This window comes from Opisthocomus hoazin, chromosome 22, assembly GCF_030867145.1.
Source record: "Opisthocomus hoazin isolate bOpiHoa1 chromosome 22, bOpiHoa1.hap1, whole genome shotgun sequence".
Lineage (NCBI taxonomy): Eukaryota > Metazoa > Chordata > Aves > Opisthocomiformes > Opisthocomidae > Opisthocomus > Opisthocomus hoazin.
This window is the reverse complement of record NC_134435.1, coordinates 1,360,202-1,379,796: the sequence shown is the minus strand read 5'-3', so window position 1 is coordinate 1,379,796 and position 19,595 is coordinate 1,360,202. Positions and strand designations below refer to the sequence as shown.

Below are 19,595 nucleotides of genomic sequence, written 5' to 3'. Positions count from 1 at the left end.
TGTTGCACCTGGTCCTGGCTCTTATGTCCTGTGTTTCAGAACCCTTAACTGAGCCGTTTCCCAGTAGGTTTGAATTGCCATAATTGCAATACTCGAAACTCTGATCCCTTCCCTCCTCCCCCCAAAGTCATCAGGCACACAGGAGCCTAGCCCAGGTTGACGGGCAGTAAATAGTTTATTTTTATGCTGCCTCAGACGGGGCATTTTCATCTTGAGTGGAAGCATTTTTCTCATAATAATAGGTATAATTTGCAGATAATATTCCTCGCACCCATTTCCAGCCCTCGCACAGAACAGTCTCTTGCTCCCCTCTGCTCTCCCCGACGTGGCTCCCCCTTCCCGTTGGTCCTCCCTGCCGTCAGCTGCCCGTCCGTCTGACCCCGTGCCTGTTCCTCCTGGCTTTCTGCGACCCAGGTGACCCTCGCAGAGTGCGATGCTGTGCCTCGCGCTCGCCAAGGGCCGTGTGGCCCCTGCCCCTGCTGGGTGTGAAGTCTGCAGAGCAGCTCCATCTTCTCTCCGTTGTACGGAGGGGCAAGATGAGGTTTTTGAGGTACAGACAGCAGGACTTGCTCGGTTCGGTCCTAGCCTGGCCGTGAACGGTTGCTACTTGGTGTGTTCCCTGCACGCAGCCTCTGGCTCGGGACAGCACGTGGTGGTTTGGCTCAAGAAACATGTTAAAAAACCCCACGTTTTCTGAACTTTGTTGAGGGGTGATGCAAAAGCAGGGAAAACATTAGGGATGGGGGTGGGAGGAAGGATTGGTGAAGTAATTGGTGAAGTAATTACCGCTTCTGAAAGGAGCGCTTGTCCAACCGCGACCTTCCCGTCTTACGTGCTGGCAGCCAGAAATCCTCGTGGGGCTGGGACTGGCGCTGGAGTCATCCTGTGGAGTACAGCAGCCCTTGAGAGGTGGTAGGAGCTCAAGTAAAACGTGTCCGTGGCTTCCCTGGGGTTATTTGTATGGTCTAAGCCCAGAACTTGGCTGCCGCGCTTGCCGTGGATCCCAGGTCGGGGCCCCTGAATGCCTCTCTAGGTGGGGGCTGTCTGGGTGATGGTGCTGTGCGCTGCCGGGCGGTTTCTGCCCCGGTGCCCCGGCTTCTGCCCGTGGGCACTGGGCACAGCCTCGGCGAGCAGACGGCCCGCGTGTCCCCGGGCTGGCGGCAGCTCCCGCCGGTGCCTCCCGTGTCGGCTTCCAGCCCGGGGCGGTTGGTTGGTTGCGGTGCTGGTGGTGGCTGCAGCCCACGCGTCGGTCCTGCCTCTCGGAGCAGCTCAGCGTTTGGCACAGCGTAGCGAGACTTGGACAAAAACACCAAATGCCAAGTTTTCCCCCGCGCGTCTTCACCAGGGGAGCGTGAAGCTGGGGTTTAATCAGCCGAGGAGGCTTTGGCAAAAATTTCTTGTCTTTTAATGCCTCTCCCATTTTGGTGGTCTGTCTTAAAAATGGGGACAATCCTGCTTTTCTGCTCTGTAGACCCTCATCCCCTGGCTTTGGGGAGCGCGTTGGGACGCTGGGCTGCAGGCTGCTGACGTAGCTGGCTGGTGGCCGTTATTTTCGCGTACGCCTCTGACCGGGGCTGCCGCTGGGACGCTCAGACACCCGACTCTGCGTTAACCCTCACTGAAACCACGTCTGTAGGGAGCTGCTGGCCTCGCCAGCCCCGCTTCAGATGGATCCAGGGACTGGCTTTTTGCCACGCAGCCCTTGGTACCGGAGCTGCCTACACGGGCTCGGAATGAGTGCAATGACTGAGCGGAGTCCGGGTGCAGTTCTTGACCCTGAAAACCTGTCTGCCTCCGCTCCCCGCCCCTACTTACGCGAGCCTGGAAGGGACTCGCGGGGCTACGGTGAGGTCTGCTTTTTGGCCGCTATCGAATTTTGCAGAGCTTTTGGGTTTTACATCCCGCTGCGTGGCCAGATGGCCATCGGCCTCACGAGGTGGTTGATCTTCATCTTCTCTGGGAGCCGGGAGGAAGCGGTGCCGAGCAGCAGGGGTGAGCGGGTCTCAGTGAGCTGCTGCTCTGCGGAACGGGCTGGCACTTTGGGTGGGTGGCAGAGAGCCTGAAAGGGTGAGCTGTGCTGGCCGGACAGCCCCGGGCAGGGATACCCAGACATCGGGGTTATGGCCGAGGCCGATAAGGCTGCTGAGCTGGGTTTGTGTGCACAAAAAGGGTTTCTGCGCGGAGGTTTCCTCTTCTCGGGTACCCTCATGCCGGTGCTTGTCGGTGGTCTGGGGGATGGTGGGCTGTGCCCCGCTGATCCATGGTGCGTTGATTTTATGCTGCATCCGTGCTTGGAGCGTGGTTGGGAGCGGTGCTGGGGAGCCCCACAGGTGCCCAGCAAAGGGCCCTGGAGCTTCTGGAAACTTGCACAGCCGATGGCACCGGCGTCCTTGTGTGCTTACGTTGGCTCGGCACCTCAGCCTGCCTGCCCAGAAAAATATAATAGAGCCGTTCTACTGTTTGGCTGTTGCAGGTTCTTGTGCCATTCGTCACACGAGAAACAGCACCGGCAGAGAGCTCCAAACAAGTGGTTAGTGAGGGGCTGCACCGGGCGAGGCGGGGGCAGCTGGCCGTGGAGCAGCAGGGACTCTCTGGTCACACCAGTGATGCGGACAGGGGCAACGCGGAGTGGAACTGCACGGGCCTTGCTGCGAGGGCAGTGCCGGCCCTGGGTCCCGATCCCTGCCCTCCATGAGGGGCAGTTCTGTGGCTCTTGCAGCATGGCGTTGCCGCCGGTGTGTGCAGACGTACAGTCAGTCACCTTGTGAGGTGATGCTGCGCCTTTCCTGCCGTCAGGGGTTCAGCATCTCGGAGCACTCGGCTGTGCCGTACGATCCTCTGCCGGGCGCCGCCGGGAAGATCCCGCACCTTCCCCGCGGCAGCCGGGGAGCGGAGCGGGTCGGGGCTGTCCCCCAGCCCCGGGGATGCTGCTCCGGATGGCGGCCGGGGCCGAGGCAGCCCCCAGCTCGAGGGCCGTGCTGAGGGCAGGCGAAGGAGGTGGGTGGGCTGCGTTCCCCGCGTCCTCTGCCCGCGGAGCTCATCCCAGCCCGGAGCCCGGCGTGGCTTTGGGCACCCCTCTCTGTGGGGCTGCTGCCGTGTGAAAGGCTTCCCAAACCTCTGTGCAGGGAGGAAGTAATCTTCCTCAACAAATTGCTGTCTGCAGGCAGTGATTTCCACGCGGCGGTGGAAAGCTGACTAAGGGGTAAATTCTTCCAGCAGGTATTTGGATCTGCGTATTAGTAATTCCTTGAAATTAAACGTGAAAACCTGCAACGGCATGAGTTAATTGCTTTTTACATTCCATTAGCACGGATCTTGCTCTCAGGCAGAGTCAGCTGCCTTCAGGACATCCTGATTTGCACCAAATAAATATTCCATTTGTGCTAAGAAGAGAGGGGGCTGTTCAACGGTGCGCGTCTGCCTCGAGTGAGGGGGGATGGCGTGCAGCGTGCAGTGTTCATGGGAATGCTGTTTACCCAGGCTGCTGCATCGCCGGCAGAGCAGGAGTGCCTGCCCGGAGCGGGGTGCAGGCGGGGTGCAGGCAGGGTGCGTCACCGCTGGCTGCCCAGGGACGGGTCCCCTCCCGCTGGGCACAGGAGATGCTTCGGGCAGAGGTCGGACCCGACATTGCTTCCCGTCTCCCCATCCCTGTTGCTGTTCCGCCGCCGCGTGTCGTCAGCAGCCTCCTCTGTGTGTGATGGTTGTGCTGCCACGCTTTCACCTTCCTTTTGCTTTCTTTACTCCGTTTTCCTTCACAGTTATCTCTTGCTTCTCTCCTCCACTGGTTTCTTTCCCCATTCTTTTTTGGTCACTTTTCGTTGCTCTGGCCTGTCCGTGAAAATCCTGCCTCTGCACGGAACCGCCTCGGAGGCCCCAAGAAGAGACCCAAGGCGCTGAAGCCCCCCCCGCTGTCCCCAGCAAAGGCAGGGACGTCGGTGCCATACCCCAGGGACGCGGGGCGGTGGAGGTGGCCTGGAGATGAAGGCAGCTCTCCAGCACAGAGATGGCTGGGTTGGCTGGGTGGAGAGCTGAAAAGATTTACAGGAATTACCTGGGACTCGGCAAGCCAGCTGCCTTGTGCGCCGTTTGCAAGGATTTATTGTGTCCTAGATGACTCCCTTTTTTTTCCAAGCAGCCTGTTGTCAAAGACAAAGGTCTCTTCGGGTTATATCACCTTCATCCTAAATTAGTGTTTTGACCAGCTGCAGGCGTAAATCTCCGGCGGAGCCCGGGGCCCTGCGGCTCGGCAGGCGTGGGAGGTGCCACTTCGGGGGATGCGGAGGCTGGAGTGACGGATGAGTGTTCTGCGCTCGCCTGGGCTACGCCGTGCTTGTGCCTTTCTGCTGTGAACACCTAATTTGTCTCCTTCCCCTTCCTCCCCGCCTCGCTTAGCAGGGGTGCGGGGCTGCTGCGAGCGCCAGCGACGGCTGCGGGCCGAGCGCTGCGCTGAGCGCGGAGCCGCCCCTCGGCGAGGTGCTCATCGCTTCTCTCTGCTCTTCCCTTCCAGCTGCCCAGTTGGATAACATCGGCTTCAGCATTATCAAGAGATGCATACACGCTGTCGAAACACGAGGTAGAGCCGCTCGCCAGGTGGTCTGGTTTTGGGGGACGGCCTTGCAGCTCTTGGTAGCGGAGCAGTTGCCTACCTGCTCCTTTCACGAACCCGCAAGGATTCGTTGACCCTCGGAGACCCACATCAGACAACCCCACAGCAGGCGCGCGCGGCTGCCTTGGCTGAGGCGTGCGTTTGCCCTGGGGCCGGGGTTGGCAGGGGCCGAGTTAGCACGGGGTGTGCAAGGTGAGGGACGGGACCGAAGCTGGGGGCTTCACTGGAGATCCCTCGGTGCGGTACCGGGGCAAGGCGCTTCCTCGCACGCGGGAGAACAGGCAGGCGGGCGTTGCAGTCCTGCCCCGACGTCTCTTGCGGAGCCCGTTTGCGTGCAGAGGAGCTGCCGGGTGAGCAGCCGAGCCCCTCGCCGGCAAGCGCGGGTCCCGTTTGCAGCTCGTTTCTGAGCGCGCCGTTGCCTGCGCTGGGTAAGGAGGAGGCCACGGGACGCGTTGGGCTGGGCAGGGCTCTGACCTGGCTGTGGTTCTTTCACTGGGGGCTTCTTCCTGCCCAGCAGCGACGTAAGATGTTGTGGGCTGTTCAGATGCAGCGTGTTCCCCTGTAACGTGGGCAGCAGTGCAGGAACCGCTGTGGAGAGCAAAGGAACACCTGGGAGCTGCTGGGCTGCTGCAGCGTCCCGCAGAGGGGGAATACCTGGAGCTCCTCATGCTAGCCACAGCCCTCTGTAACAGCCAGGCCACGGCTTAAAAGCCATATGGGAGCCAATAAATAGAAAAAAGGAACCAAAGAGGTAGACGAGACCGAACAAGGCGGGTGCGGTTCCTGGGGACGGCGCAGCGTGCTCCAGCCGGGGAGGTGCAGCGCAGGCAGCCTGGCAAGGGGCTGCGCCGTGTCCCTGGCTGCTCTCTGCCCAAGCAAGTCGCTTGGTGGGTCTTCTGCCCTGCATGAAGCACGTGCGAAAGGCTCCAACCTCAGCCTGAAGAATTTGGCACAGTGAAGTTTTCCAGACCTGCCCTTGTGCTGATGTGAAGTGCAGACCCTTCGTGGTGCAGCCATACTCCCTCGCCGATAGTGGTGCGGTGGAAAGATGTCCTTGGATCTTTTATTACTGAGCTAATTGGGGGTAATACTTTTAATCAATACATGAAAGCTCTGACATCAAAACCAAACTTTACCCTCTTCTGTAATTTTGTAAGTAGTTGGTAAGAGGGTTTAATTATTTTTGCTGCTAGAGAAGCCAAAGAAATGAAAGAAACGTCAGTAGCTCGTTTGACGTTCTTCTAATAAGCTTTTTTCTTTTTCCTAGGGATCAATGAGCAAGGACTCTACCGAATCGTTGGAGTAAACTCGAGAGTTCAAAAGCTGTTGAGTATATTAATGGGTAAGTATCTCGCATTTTGTTAAAGGCAAGTAGATTGTGCTGCTTTGAAGTCTTGCCAGGCGACAGTGGAGGCTCTTGTTGGGGTGCCTGGCGGTGGTGAATGTGCTCTGAGGGCCACATGCTACCAGAGACTGTGAGCCCCAGGCTCCATGGCAGGGTGCTGAGGTCGGACTCAGGCGGGGCATTGCTTTTAAAGGTGTTCTGATGCAGTCACTGGTGTCCTGCTCACAGCTGCTACGAGTTTTGGCAGCCTTCTCCAGTGCAAGCTAAAATGTTCAAAGAAATAGCTGAAAGCTTTAGTTTTTAATCTCATACCTGCCACGTTGTTCCCAGAATACTTTTTAATTATTTTGCCTTGTGTGTTGCATGCTGCCTGTGGCTCTTCTTGCTTTCCCCTTGGACCTTCTTGTGCCTGTTTTAACACGGTCTTGCCCAGACCTTCCCAGCGTGCATCTCCCCGCGCCTGAGGCGTCGGGTCCTGCGGTTCCAGGTGCTCGGGGGGAGCGAAGGCGTCGCGTCACAGCGCGGCAGGGCATGGTGCTGACACGGTGGGGTCCTCTGAGCACTGACCGCCCGGTGCAGCCACCCTGCGGCTGCCCAGCAGCCCTCAGAAACCTCTCCCACCTCTGAGCTGATGGCAGGAGAGAGGCTGTGGGGTTTGCTGCAAGTGCCGTTGTGCCTGGATCCAGCATTCCCTGATCCGGTCACCGAAACGTGTGGGAGCAAACAGGTCTTGTGACTGTGGGTGGCCTGGGAGCTGTTCCTGGTGCGGGGCAGGTCTAGGGCTGCTACAGGTGACTTCTCCTGCAGCGGTGCCTTGTCGGTGGTGTTGGGTTTCTGTCACCCATAGCCATGCAAAGCCCTGTGCTGGGTCGCGCTGCTTGGTCTGCGCTGGAGAGCCTGTAGCCTGGCTCCGAGCCCGGCTGCTGCATCAGCTGCAGCCCAGGGGTCACAGAATCACAGAATCACAGAATAGTAGGGGTTGGAAGGGACCTCTGTGGGTCATCCAGTCCAACCCTCCTGCCCAAGCAGGGTCACCCACAGCAGGCTGCACAGGATCTTGTCCAGGCGGGTCTTGAATATCTCCAGAGGAGGAGACTCCACAGCCTCCCTGGGCAGCCTGTGCCAGGGCTCCGTCACCCTCAGAGGGAAGAAGTTCTTCCTCATGTTCAGACGGAACTTCCTGTGCCTCAGTTTGTGCTCATTGCCCCTTGTCCTGTCACTGGGCACCACTGGAAAGAGCTTGGCCCCATCCTCCTGACACCCACCCTGCAGATATTTGTAAGTCATACCTGACCCAAAAAGCAGTGTGAGCCGCTCCCCTCCTTGGTCTTTTCGCTGCCTTCCCAGGCCTTGGCTGCTCCAGCACAACCTCCTGTGCTCGCTGTGCCCTTGGTCCAGGCTGGTGCTGAGGTTGGCTGTGCCTGGGGGCCACTGAGCAGACCCTGAACTAGCAGGCGGCATTCCACCCCCCCCGCTGCAGCCCTGCGGCAGTCTGTCTGTCCAGGCACGCAGGAGACGGACGTTTGGGGAACCTTTCTGAGAAAACACACGCTTTGGGTTGGAGCAGCGGCAGCTCCGCGCTGCCAGCCCCAGCTCATCCTTCTCGGACTTGGCAAAACCACGTGTGAAATAGGTGTAATAACGGGGAAGCAAGTGTTTAATAATTTGTTAGTGCCCTTATGAAGGTGTTTGCTGCTCCTTGGGGGAAATGAGCGACATTTGTGGTCGTCTTCCTCTTCCCATTTGCTAATGATCATTCCTTTGCAACGTGATTTCCTTTCCCTTCCCTTCACAAAATGCTGGCGCTCCTTTCTCTGGGTATTTCTCCTTGCTAAAATTTTTAATCTGTTGTGTTTCACTTTCAATGTCTTTCCTTCTTCTCTTCCAATCCCCCGTTCTTTTCCCACCATTAAGAACTTCACTGAGCAAAGCCCATGGTGGCTGTTACGGTTGTCAGCGTTAACCTATGCGAAATTGATAATCTGGGGATAATGAGGAAACAGAAGGGTAAGGTTCTAAATCAGAGGCTGACGCAAGGGGCCCTCTCCGCACCGGTTTTGCTCTGGCATTTGGAAAGTTCGCTGCAGTCTCGAGAGCTGGTGGCTGACTCTTGCTCTGCTATTAGCAGCAGCTTGGCACGGGCTCCAGGGCACGTGAGCGTGCCCTGCTAGCCACCCTGGCAGATAAGCCAGCGCTGTCCCACGGCTCACGCGCCTGGCACGACTGCGTTAGAGCCTCGGTTAAAGAGCGTTGCTGCCCACCGGTGAGAGCAGGCTGGGCCCGGGGTGCCCCACGGCGCAGCAGGTCTGACGCGTCCCCGGCTTGTGCCCCTCGTGCCGGGGGGCTTCATCTCGCGAGCGGGCAGGGCACCGGATCCCGTGTGCTTCTCGCGAGGGCGGTCTCGGGCTGTGTCGGTGCTGGGTCGAGGCGGCGGGGCTGCGACAGATGGCAAAACTGGCTTGGTTGAAGAGCTCTGCGGAGCTGGGAGGGGCTCAGAGTTCTGGACACCGTCCAGCATCCAGTATCTCCGCAGCGACTCAGCTGTCGACCTCGTGTCTCATAACGCGGTGATATATTGTCGGGGGTTTTGCTTTGTCCAGGCACGTCTTCGTTAGCTGTCGGTCCCGTCAGAGGGGAGCGCGTGCCGGGGGCTGCCGCTCGGGGGGTGCCGGCAGCGGGACGCCCTGCAGGGATCTCCTGTGCTGCCGATCGCCGGGCCGCTTCGCAAAGCCGTGACTCGGACCCACGGGCAGTTAAAGCATCGTCAACAGCCCCAGCGTTCAGGCTGCCTGTGGGTCCGATGTCAGACCGAAACGTGGCCGTTGCCAAGTCCCCCTCCGTTCTCAAGGCTCTGACGTCCGGCCGGTAGCGGCACCGCTCTGCTCAAGCACCCGTGTTCGGGTCCGACCCTCGTGAACGGAGGAGCCGACGCGTGCTTCCAACTCCAGCTTTCCCTTATATTTAGAAATGAATGCGGGCAGCGCTGCTGATTCACATACAGTTTAAATGGCAAAAAGATCGGGTTTCCCTGAGCGGCGGCTGGTGTCGGTGACGCTGCCGGGAAGGCCTTCGGCACGAGGCGTCGCTGCAGGAGGTCGGCTCTGCGCTCGGCCGGCTGCTGAGCAGAGGCTGCCCGCGGGGCAGGGGCGGTGAGGTCTCCGGCTTGGGCAGAGCCGCTTGTCCTTGTCCAAAGCAGGGCTCGTGGGAGGCAGGCCGGCCGTGGCAGAGCCAGCTGCCTGCCCCTGGCCTGCGCCATCAAAACGGGGACAACACCCAACAAATATGAACAAACTTTGTCAGTCGGAGCTCCCGTGAGGGGGTTTATCGTGGAAGGACAGTGGTGGTACCGTCAGATCACAGAATCCCAGACTCCCAGCAAGGCAGGTGTTGGCAGGGCCCTCTGTGGGTCACCCAGCCCAACCCCCTGCCCAAGCAGGGTCACCCAGAGCAGGGGGCACAGCACCGCGGCCAGGCGGGGCTGGAATATCTCCAGAGAAGGAGACTCCACAGCCTCCCTGGGCAGCCTGGGCCAGGGCTCCGTCACCCTCAGAGGGAAGAAGTTCTTCCTCATCTTCAGCTGGAGCTTCCTCTGCTTCAGTTTGTGCCCGTTGCCCCTTGTCCTGTCACTGGGCACCACTGGGAAGAGTCTGGCCCCATCCTCCTGACCCCCACCCTGCAGATATTTAGAGGCATTTCTGAGGTCCCCTAATATTCAGATCCGCTGCTGGAACCTGGCACCGAGAGGAGTGGAGGGTTGCAGCGCCTGCTCTGCTCTCCTTGCTCCTGCCCAGCGGGAGCCAGGAGGGCCGGTGAGCGGGGCTTCCCGCGGCCCCTCGCTGCTGGGATGTCTGTGCGCTGTGGCTGTGCTGGAAATCTCTCGAGCCACCCGGGCACGGGTGAGGATCACGGCTGGGTGATGAGGTGGTGCCCCAGGCGTTCCCCTTGCTCTGGAGGACTCGAAAGCAGCTGTCCCATGGCTTGCTCCAGCCCCAGCATGCAGCTGGAGAGGTTCCTTAGAAAGGGCTTCGCGGGGTGGCTGTGTGGCAGCCTCGGCAGCGTCCCCGGCGTTGCACGCGGGTGTCCTGCCCCGATGCTGCCACGGCCGTGGGCTCGGGGCTGTCTGGTGGGCCTGGGCTGCCCGCCGCGCTGCGTGCTGCGGGCAGCCCCGTCCCTGCCCCACGGCACCCGTCCCGTCACTGGGGCTGCGGGGATGAAGGCGCGGAGGTGAACGGGGCCCCTGTCCCCTCCGCTGCTGTTTGCCTCCAGGGAGAAAACAACCCAGCAAAACTAATTTTATGGGAATGGATTCCTCCCACCCTTGAATTTCTGTGTAGATCCTGCCAGAAACAAGCGCATTCTGATTTCTTCTTGGTTTAGACCTGGGGTGCTACAGCTCCCTTCTCTTTGCCCAGACGTCCCCTGTACGAGGCGGTCAGCGGTCACCCCCTGTGGTCTCGCTGCCCGGGGAGAGCCGGCGAGCGCGGTCCGCTGCGGCCTTTGTGACCGCGCGGGAGCTGGGGCTCGGGGGCGATGCTGCGGCGGCCGGCAGCGTCCCGGGGTGAGCAGGGTGGCCCTGCAGTCACTGCTGGGCTGACGGGCGTGGGGACGGCGGTCTGTCACCTCGGCCTGTCCCTGTCTGCTGGGAGACGCCGGCTTGGTCAGTGGCAGCAGTGAGCAGCGCCAGGGCTGATAGGGAGTTTGTGCTGGGGGTGCTTCCGCGGGGTGGGTGTCACATTAACAGCGGGGCATGCGGGGATGCGTCCTTGTGCAGAGATGGGGGGTGGCTGCGGTGCTGGCGGCAGCGTCTCTGCCCCCAGGGGGACGCAGATGCTGCGTCTGTAACCCGCAGAGCTGGCTGTTTGCAGACTCGGAAATCTGAAGGTCAAGGGGAACTGCTTATCGGCGCCGAGCCTTTTCACGAGACCGGAGTTGCTCCTAGCGCTTCACGAGTCGTGCTGTGAGCTCCTGGAGGTGCTTTTGCAAAGCCATCCAGTCTTGGGTTGGTCGTGCAGCCTCAGCGAAGGCCATGCTATTAATCAGGGTTTTTTCTGAAAGGTGGGGGGTTTGGGCTTGGTCTTGGTTTCTTTACCATGCCAAGCTGATCTTCAGTCTGTCAGAACGGCCCGATTGAAAAGGCAGTGCAGGAGGAAGTTGCCTTGGCGTCGATGAGGAAGGGTGGTGTTGGTTGGCGTGATTGCTGTGAGACACAGGTGACTTTGCGTGAATATACATTTCTTAAATCTTTACTTTCTCAAGTGCTCCTCTTGATGTGTTTTTTTTGATTAAAATAAACGCTTTGCCCTAAGGGAAAGCCTAACTCCTATTCAGTGAATTCTTTTAATTAGTTTTGAAATTACACTATGCTTACCTATTGCTTTAAAATTCAGAAGCGCAGGATGGGTGTCTGTGGAGAGCAGATACCCGCCGAGCTGAGTCCGTGCGACCAGATGGCGTCGGCAGCCGTGGCTGGCGTCAGGCTTGGCCTTGGTCGCGGCGAGTGCTGCTCTGCGCCTGCTCCGGCCCTCCAGGGACGCCGGGCACGTCCGCGTTGCTGGAAGGACCCCCGGCCGTGTCTCCCCAGGTCCCCGCGGAGATTTCCCAGGGATCTGGGTGGGAGCAGGGTCCCTGTCGTGTTTCCAGGTCCTGCTCACCCGGAGCTTGGTGCAGTCACAGCCTCCAGCTCCGGAGCGGCTGAGAGATGCCGGGACCGAGGCAGCAAAGAGCGTTCATGGAACAGCAACCAGGCAGGAGAGGAACAGTCTGCTTGCGCCTGCGGACGGGGCACCTTCGTGCCCTGCTCCCCAGCGTGATGGGGCATGGAGGAGTCGCTGTCTTCAGGCTCGGTCCTCGGCGCTGTGCGTGAGGTATCCACAGCCGGGCCACTCAATGCCGAGCTGGTGGCAGCTTTCGAGTTGACTGGCTGTAACTGTCAGCAAAGATCCCGAACTCAATGCCATCCGCGTCGGTGGCTGCTCAGCGGTCACCGAGGAGCCCCCCTGGCGTGGCCGGCTCAGCTCCGGCCCCGTGGCAGCGGGGTCCTGGCGCGGGTGGAGGCACCGAAGAGCGAGCGGTCCCTGCTTCCCGAGCGCTCTGCGGTTGTCAAAACGTGAAGGTGCTTTCATGGAAATCTGTAAAAATAACACCTTCTTGATCTCACTTGTGCAAACACGTCTGGCTTCCTGCCCTGGGCCGGTGGTGTGCGGCAGGCAGGGGGAAGCGGGGAGCTGGGGGTCCCTGCGAGCACGGCTTGCTGGCGGGGGTCTGCCTGGGGAAGGACGGGCGGCTGCTGCGGAGCCGGCTGGTGGCACCGGCCGGACCAGCCGCACCCTGCTTGGGTGTCTGTAAAGGAATTTTCAAAAGGAAAGGTAGGAGAGGAAAAATGCAGAAAGGAAGGGAAGGCCCCAGAGGAGATGGAGGGAAGCACGCTGCAGTATTGGACAATAAAAGCTCGGAGGCTTCATGGCCCCAGACACTCGCCCTGCGCAGAGCTGGAAACTGCAGGGTGAGAGGGCAGCTCCACGGTTCCGTGGGACCTGTGAGCCGGTGCTGTGAAGGCCCGGGCAGAGATGGGGTGGGGGCAAGGGTGGGCGCTGCCGGGGTGCCGAACCCCCTCGGCACGAGCCCCGAGAGCGCGGTTACGAGCCGTGGGGCTGGGTTTCCCCACGGCAGAGGCCATGCCCGCGCGTTCACGTGGGCTGTGGTAGTGCCTGGCAGCCTGCTCGGGGCCGGGGTTTTCTGCTGAGAGCTGGGGGGGCTCCGTTTGTTGGGGTCCACGCGTCGCGTTCGTGCCCTGCTCTGTCACCGCTGTCGCTGAACACCGGTCTCCTGCGCCCCGCGTGACGTCGCGCTGGGAGTCAAACTGCCAATCTCATTGCTCGTGGTTAATGTTTTCCTTTTCTTTTTCTCGTCATGCGAGCGAGCGTGGCCCATCTCACGTCACGACCTCCGCTTCCCTGCGGAAGGGTCTGCTGGGGGTCGGCTTGTGGGCACGGGGCTGGGGGTAGCAGACACCCTGGGACGGGCTGCCCATGCAGCTGAGCTGGTGTGAGCCGGTATTAGCTTCATTTTGGGTCACTTTTTTCTTTTTTGTCTTTTTCCTTAGATCCCAAAACAGCCACGGAAACAGAAACAGAGATCTGTGCAGAGTGGGAGATCAAGACCATTACTAGCGCGCTGAAAACGTACCTGAGGTGAGGCAGAAAAGCCTCGTCCGTCCCGCGGCTCCGGGACGGGTGCGGGGATGCTCTGGGGCGTTACTGCCCGCTGTGGGGGATCCGTCACGCTCACAGCGCCTTAACAGAAACCGGGAAGAAACTGCTCTTCGAGAATTTATTCTGCCTTTTCCCTCGACCCTCCAGCCTGGTTCGGCAGGAGCTGGGGAGCACGATCAGCTCTGACAGATGCGCGTAGCGTACAAACACGATTTTAAAAGCTCATCCTTGCGTCTCCTGCCCGACTTAAGCGTTTCCCCAAGCTTTTCCTGGTGGGCTTCCACCTAACAAGCACGTGGCAGAAGGTGAGCGCAGTGCTCCTCCCAGGGCTGTGGCTGTCGTGCTTGGTCGGAACCGGGCGCTGAGCGTGGTCGTAGTGAGAATTTCTGCCTGCGAGGTGAGGCCGTGGGGAACCTCCCCGAAGGGTGAGCTCGTCGGCAGCAGTCGGCATCCACAGCCTGCCTCTGCCTGTCGCGACGGCGGCTGCTGCTCTGCTGTGCGCTGGCTGTTACTTGGGAGGGAGAGAGAGGGAGAGCACGAGAGGCTAAATCCAATTAGGGTGATGAGTGTAATTAGCTCGGTGGATCTCAGCCTAGAAAATCACAAAACACAACGTAATTTTGCACGATTGGCAGCCTTTGCTCCAGAGTTTGAACTGTTTGCAAAGCAAGGAAGAATGTCGGCAGCACCAGGACGTCCCATGGAAGGGACGTGGAAGTGGGAGGGGAGAATGGGGAGCTCAGTGGGAACGGTGACTGTTAAAGTTTTATGGCTAGGCTGGCTTCTCTTTTGAATTTATTTTTAAACTTACTTGGAAATCATGCGCTTACTAATGTACTGAAACTCTGTGTTGCTGAAGGAATGCTAAAATTAAAAATGAATTCAGTGTGGTGCAGAAAACGGAGGAAGAATAAATCAAAGATGCTGCAGTGGATCTTACTCCTTCCGATGGGGGGGTGTTAATTAGAGTTGCCATTGCTTAATTCTGCACTTCTGAAAGTGGAGCTGAATTTATGGCAAGGGCAAAGCTTGATTTCTGTGGATCGTGTTGCTCACTCTTGTGCATGGTGCCGTTTTATCTTCCAGAATGCTTCCGGGGCCGCTCATGATGTACCAGTTTCAAAGGAGCTTCATCAAAGCCGCGAGTGAGTGTGCTGGTGTTCGTGGCACCGGTCTGAAAGAGGAGCGTGGCTCGCGGGTGACTGCGCCTGCCGCTGCCCCGCTGCCGCCCCACCGGCCTCCTGGGCCTGAAGTCCCGGAAAGCAGAATAAGAACTGGGAGACAAGGGCCATGTTGTTGTCTGGGACTTCAGGAGATGAAAAGGAAAGGCGGATGGCGCAGGGGGAGCGGAGAGCTGGCTGGTGGCAGCGGCTCCCACTGCAGCTCTGTCTGAGTTTGGCCATCGTCTGCCAAAATGAGCGAGGCCGTTGTTCAAACAACGCCTACGGTGTTTTGATGAGAACCTTTGTGGTTCAGATGTCTGCGCCGCTTTCCTCTCAGTGCCCTGGGAGGTGCTGTGGGTGGGAGCAGGCACGGGTGCCCTGGGAGGTGCTGTGGGTGGGAGCAGGTACGGGTGCCCTGGGAGGTGCTGTGGGTGGGAGCAGGTAGCTCTCTGCTGGCAGCCGTGCCGCCTGCGTGCCTGTGGTGGGACCGGGGGTTCGGGAGGACTCCCGTGCTCCACGGCCGTGTCGCTGGTGGCCTCAGTGGACATGTCTGCCAGCACCCACGGCCCCAGCCGGCCTGGTGAGGACCAGCCGCTCCAGCCTGGCCGGGCACCGAGCGGGGCACGTCCCGGCGGTGCTTGGGAGCGGCTCGGTGGCAGCGTGCTGCCGTTCCCGTTGCTGAAGGCAGAGGGGCACCGGCTGCAGCCAGGCCCTTCCCTGCTCACAACAGGCTTTCCACGTGGCTGGCATCTGCTCCAGGCTCGCCGTTTCAGCCCCGTAGTTTTGTCCTTTTGGAAACAACTGGTTGGAGTTGGTAGAAAGGAAGAGTGCTGTGGAGACTATCCACAGCGTGCCTGGGTGCAGGGTGGAGTAGGGAGCGGGAGCCTCAGGTCCCGGGGGTGGCTGTGGGGGTTAATGTGCAGGCCTGCATGCCTCTGTCTAGAGTAACCCCTCTGATGCAGGGATAAATCATCTTTTATTTCCAACGCAGAACTGGAGAATCAGGAGTCGAGGGTGTCAGAGATCCACAGCCTCGTGCATCGGCTCCCGGAGAAAAACAGGCAGATGCTGCACTTGCTCATGAACCACTTGGCAAAGTACGTCTATGACTGATGTGTTTTTCTCTCCTTTTTCCACTTCCTCTGAAAGTTAATAGGGGCAGAAGTTTCCTTGGGTCTCTGTGCGCGGTGTTGAGTCATATCTGGTTGGCGAGCGGCTGGAAACCCGTGTGCGGGCGAGACGAGGGCTGACGGACGGAGCGGTGTGGGAGGGAGGGGGCTTTCCCCCACCCACGGCCCTGCCGACCCCTGCCCGTGCGGCCGTGCGGGAGGAACCCAGTCACTGCTGGGAGCACAGCGGAGCTCTTAATGGGATGGTGCTGGGGAAGGCAGCGCCGAGGTTAAGCTCCTCTCTGGGTTTCAGATCAAGCCTGGTATTAAAGGACTAAGAGCGATTTCTTTGCTACAATAGAAGGCTGCTCTGGGGCACATTTTCTGCCTTTATGCAACCTGATTAATCAATACTTCTAGGTCACCTTGAAACTTTTGGAGGGCAAAGGAATTGAGTAATTTTTTTGCTTTCAGTGAGAGAGCTGACCTGTAATTTCCCATCTTCTTCCTGCTCCTGCAGGTTACCATGGAAACCTTTGATTAGTGCTTAAAAAGTGAAAGCATCATCAGGTGTTTGCGCCAGGCTCAAGGCTGCGGGGCCGTACCTGCCCTCGCTCTTCGTGCCGGTGCTACGTGAGCAGGGGGGGTTAGGCAGGACTTGGGAACCTGGGGAATGAGTTGATCGGCGAAGCTGTTTAGAAGAAGGTCTGGGAGAACCTGAAGTTGTCTAAGAGAAAAAAAAAACAACAAATGATACTTGAAACAGGCTTAAAAATGGCTCCAGACGCTTTCTTATGACGGGGATTTGTATCTGTTCCACGGACTCCCCGGCAGGGCTGAGAGAAACCAAAGAGCTGGTTGAGATCTCAGTTTCAAAACCTCCTGCCTCTACGGGCTGAGGCCAAGGGCCAGGCGGTTCCAGGTGCTCCCATCGGCCAAGCGCTGTGCGCGGCATCCCGAGCCGCTTCAGAGCTTTTGGTTTAAAGGGAAGCCCGGTGGTGTCTGGGTGAGAGGCGTGGAGAGGGGAGGCAGGTAATGCAGCGGCCTTCGTGCTGCTGAGGTGGGGAAGGGACCGAAACAAAACACAAACAATGAGCGTGGCGGTGCGTGCTAAATTAGGAAGAGAAACAGCTCACAGTGGTTATTTAATGGGAAAAAAATTAGCCTGGAGAAAGGCAGGAAGCCGAGGGGCGAGAGCCCGCTCTGCTGAGCCCGCTGCCCTGCAGCAGCTGCCCCTGCCCTGCTGCTGTGCCCGGGGGTCCCTCCCGTGTCCGTCCTCAGCCCCTGCCCCACCGCCCGCCCCAGCGGGACGCGTCGCCGCGGCTCTGCGGCACAAACCGGTTGAGGCGGCGGTACCATAAAGCCAGATTAAAGACGATGTGGTGGAGATGAAGCTTCACATCTGCGGGGGGTGTTTGGGGGCAAGGAGAGCGTGGCAGGAGGGGCGGGGGCCTGGCTGCCCCGGGAGACCTGCGCGGGGACGGGGATGCTTGGGGGGAACCGGCCGAGTCTGGGGGCTGCCGAGCCCTGGTGCAGGGAAGGGGATGCTTGGGGAGGGGACGATGACACTGGCCGAGTCTGGGGGCTGCTGGGCTCTGGTGTGGGGAAGGGGATGCTTGGGGAGGGGACGATGACACTGGCCGAGTCTGGGGGCTGCTGGGCCCTGGTGCAGGGAAGGGGATGCTTGGGGAGGGGACGATGACACCGGCCGAGTCTGGGGGCTGCCCAGCCCTGGTGCAGGGAAGGGGATGCTTGGGGAGGGGACGATGACACCAGCTGAGTCTGGGGGCTGCCGGGCCCTGGCGAGAGGAAGGGGATGCTCGGGGAGGGGACGATGGCACCGGCCGAGTCTGGGGACTGCCAGGCCCTGGCGAGGGGAGCTGTGAGCAGGGCATTCACAGCTAGCGTGGGCAGAACTGAAAGGCCCCTTCCCAGCCCTGCCAGGCTGGGCTGCACTTCTTGGAGGGGATTGCCTCATCCGTTTCTGGGGCTTTTTTGTTGTTGTCTCCTTTTATTTTTATTTTAAGCAATGTATGAATAATCAAGGTTTGCATTCTTATCAGATGAGCTAAAAAAGTATTTCTCCCAGTATTACTGCAGAGGTTTCTTAACGCTAAAAGCAGAACTCGGTCTGTATCGGTCAAACAGAGAAAGAGAGTCTGTCCCGCCTTGCCTGGTGTCTGTCCCGCCTTGCCTGCTGTCTGTCCCGCCTTGCCTGGCATCTCCTGGGTGCTTGGTTTGTGTTCACTGTTGCTTTCTGACCAGGGACACGGGGCTCCATGGGTGGCGTGGGCCTGCTGTTAATGACAGTAGGAAAACCGTCCTAATACAGCAAGAAAAGGCAGTTATAAATACAAATTAAATATCATCCGGGCTAAGCAGCGCTGGGATGGTTGGGCAGTGCCCTTCCCTCTGCGCGGCAGAGATGTGCCGGGGGTTCCCTTGGCATTCGGCGCGTGGCCAGAGGGCGAAAGGAGGGCTGGAGACGGATCCTGGGATCTGGCACGGGCGGAGTGGAGGGATGGGGGTGTATGAACAGAAAACAAAGTTGATTTCTGCCTCTTACTGCATCTCTGAGCCTGTTTGTGCTGCCTCCTGTCCCGCGTGCAGGTGGCCAGGCAGTTATCCTGTGAGACACGGAGCGTGAGCAATGCCTGTCCGTGCCCCTTCGTCAGGAACATAATGCTGCTGATTTCCTCCTCCGCTCCACAGACCCTGGTTCCAGTGAAACCTGCTATTACGATGTTACTCTCTGACCCATGAGTAGGTGAAACCCGTAATTTTCCTCCCTGGGGCATGTTCACACTGTCACGATTCCTGTGATGAGCCCAGCTGCGATTTACTGTTCCCGAGAGAGAGGAGATCTCTTTGTTGAGATGATTTTCCAAGGGGATCTCTGCAGGAAAGCCTGGACATCCACAGCCCAGACCATCCCAGTGAGCCCAGTGCCTGCGTCTGCCGGCCCTGCCAACGGGCACGTCTGAGGGTGCAGCAGCTGGCGTTGGGGAGACGCTGGGTGGGCGTACAAACCGCCCGGTCCCTCTTGTCTCAGGCCAGAATAGCCCAGGCCGTTCGGAGGACGGGAAGGCGAGGGCAGCTCGTGTCTTGTGTCCTGTGTAGCTGTCTCAGTGGCCGCAGTGGCTGGTGCTTGGTCAGTCTGTTCATCCTTGGCGCTTTCGGTGTCTGCAGGGGGTGGCTGGTGAGTGCTCCTCACCCCTGCTTGAAGAATGAGAAAAACACGTTTAGAAAAGCGGCGTGAGGAGCTGATGCCGGGAGCCGCGGCGAGCTGGCTGTGCGAGCGTGCGGGGCACTGACCCCGCTCCCAAACGCCTTTTCCAGCCTCGTGTTTTGGCAGTTTGTGCCCACCTTCCCTGCGCCCGTCGGGCAGCGGGCTCGAGCTCTGTGCTGCACAGGACTCCTCACATCGTCTTCAGGGTTTATTCTGGGAATTTTTTCCCCGCTGTTTCTGGCAGGGAAGGAGGAAAGCGGTGCTTCCCCAGTGCGTCCAGCGACAGGACAAGGGGCAACGGGCACAAACTGAAGCAGAGGAAGCTCCAGCTGAACCCGAGGAAGAACTTCTTCCCTCTGAGGGTGACGGAGCCCTGGCCCAGGCTGCCCAGGGAGGCTGTGGAGTCTCCTTCTCTGGAGATATTCCAGCCCTGCCTGGACGCGGTGCTGTGCAGCCTGCTCTGGGTGACCCTGCTTGGGCAGGGGGTTGGGCTGGGGGACCCACAGAAGGCCCTGCCAACCCCCACGATTCTGTGATTCTGTGCTGCAGAGGCCTTGGGTGCAGCAGGCTGTCCCACGGCACGTCACCGAGCACACGCTCCCGCTCGCTCGCTCCTGAGGTGGTTTGCTGCAGGTATGTCCTTTGGGCCTGTCTCCAAGAATGGCCACACTGGAGTTTCAAGTGCTTTTTTATCCATAGAAGGTGCCAGCTCTGATTAAACCTTTTTTTTTTTTTCCTGCCGAGTAAGTTGAAGTGGCTCAGAGGGGAGCGGAGGCGTGCAGGGTGCTGCCGAGCTCGTGGGTGGCTGCGCCGCTGCCGCTGCCGGGAGAGGAGCTGGCTGCAGAGCTGCCGTTTTTGTTAGCGGAGCTGCGGTGGCATCGCTCGCTCTCTCTGCCTTCGTGATGTGCTTTCTCACCAAGGAGCCAGTGCTG

At 59.5% G+C, this 19,595-nt stretch overlaps 1 protein-coding gene across 5 annotated transcripts in view; it reads left to right on the top strand.

Moving 5' to 3' along the window:
• ARHGAP26 (Rho GTPase activating protein 26) overlaps positions 1–19,595 on the top strand; it is a 141,164-nt gene that overhangs the window by 63,449 nt on the left and 58,120 nt on the right. For all 5 annotated transcript variants that reach the window (XM_075441398.1, XM_075441396.1, XM_075441397.1 and 2 more), the window contains exons 13-17: positions 4,508–4,573; positions 5,874–5,948; positions 13,054–13,141; positions 14,249–14,307; positions 15,317–15,422. In XM_075441398.1, coding sequence (XP_075297513.1) covers positions 4,508–4,573; positions 5,874–5,948; positions 13,054–13,141; positions 14,249–14,307; positions 15,317–15,422 — 394 coding nt within the window. The remainder of the gene's footprint in view (positions 1–4,507; positions 4,574–5,873; positions 5,949–13,053; positions 13,142–14,248; positions 14,308–15,316; positions 15,423–19,595) is intronic.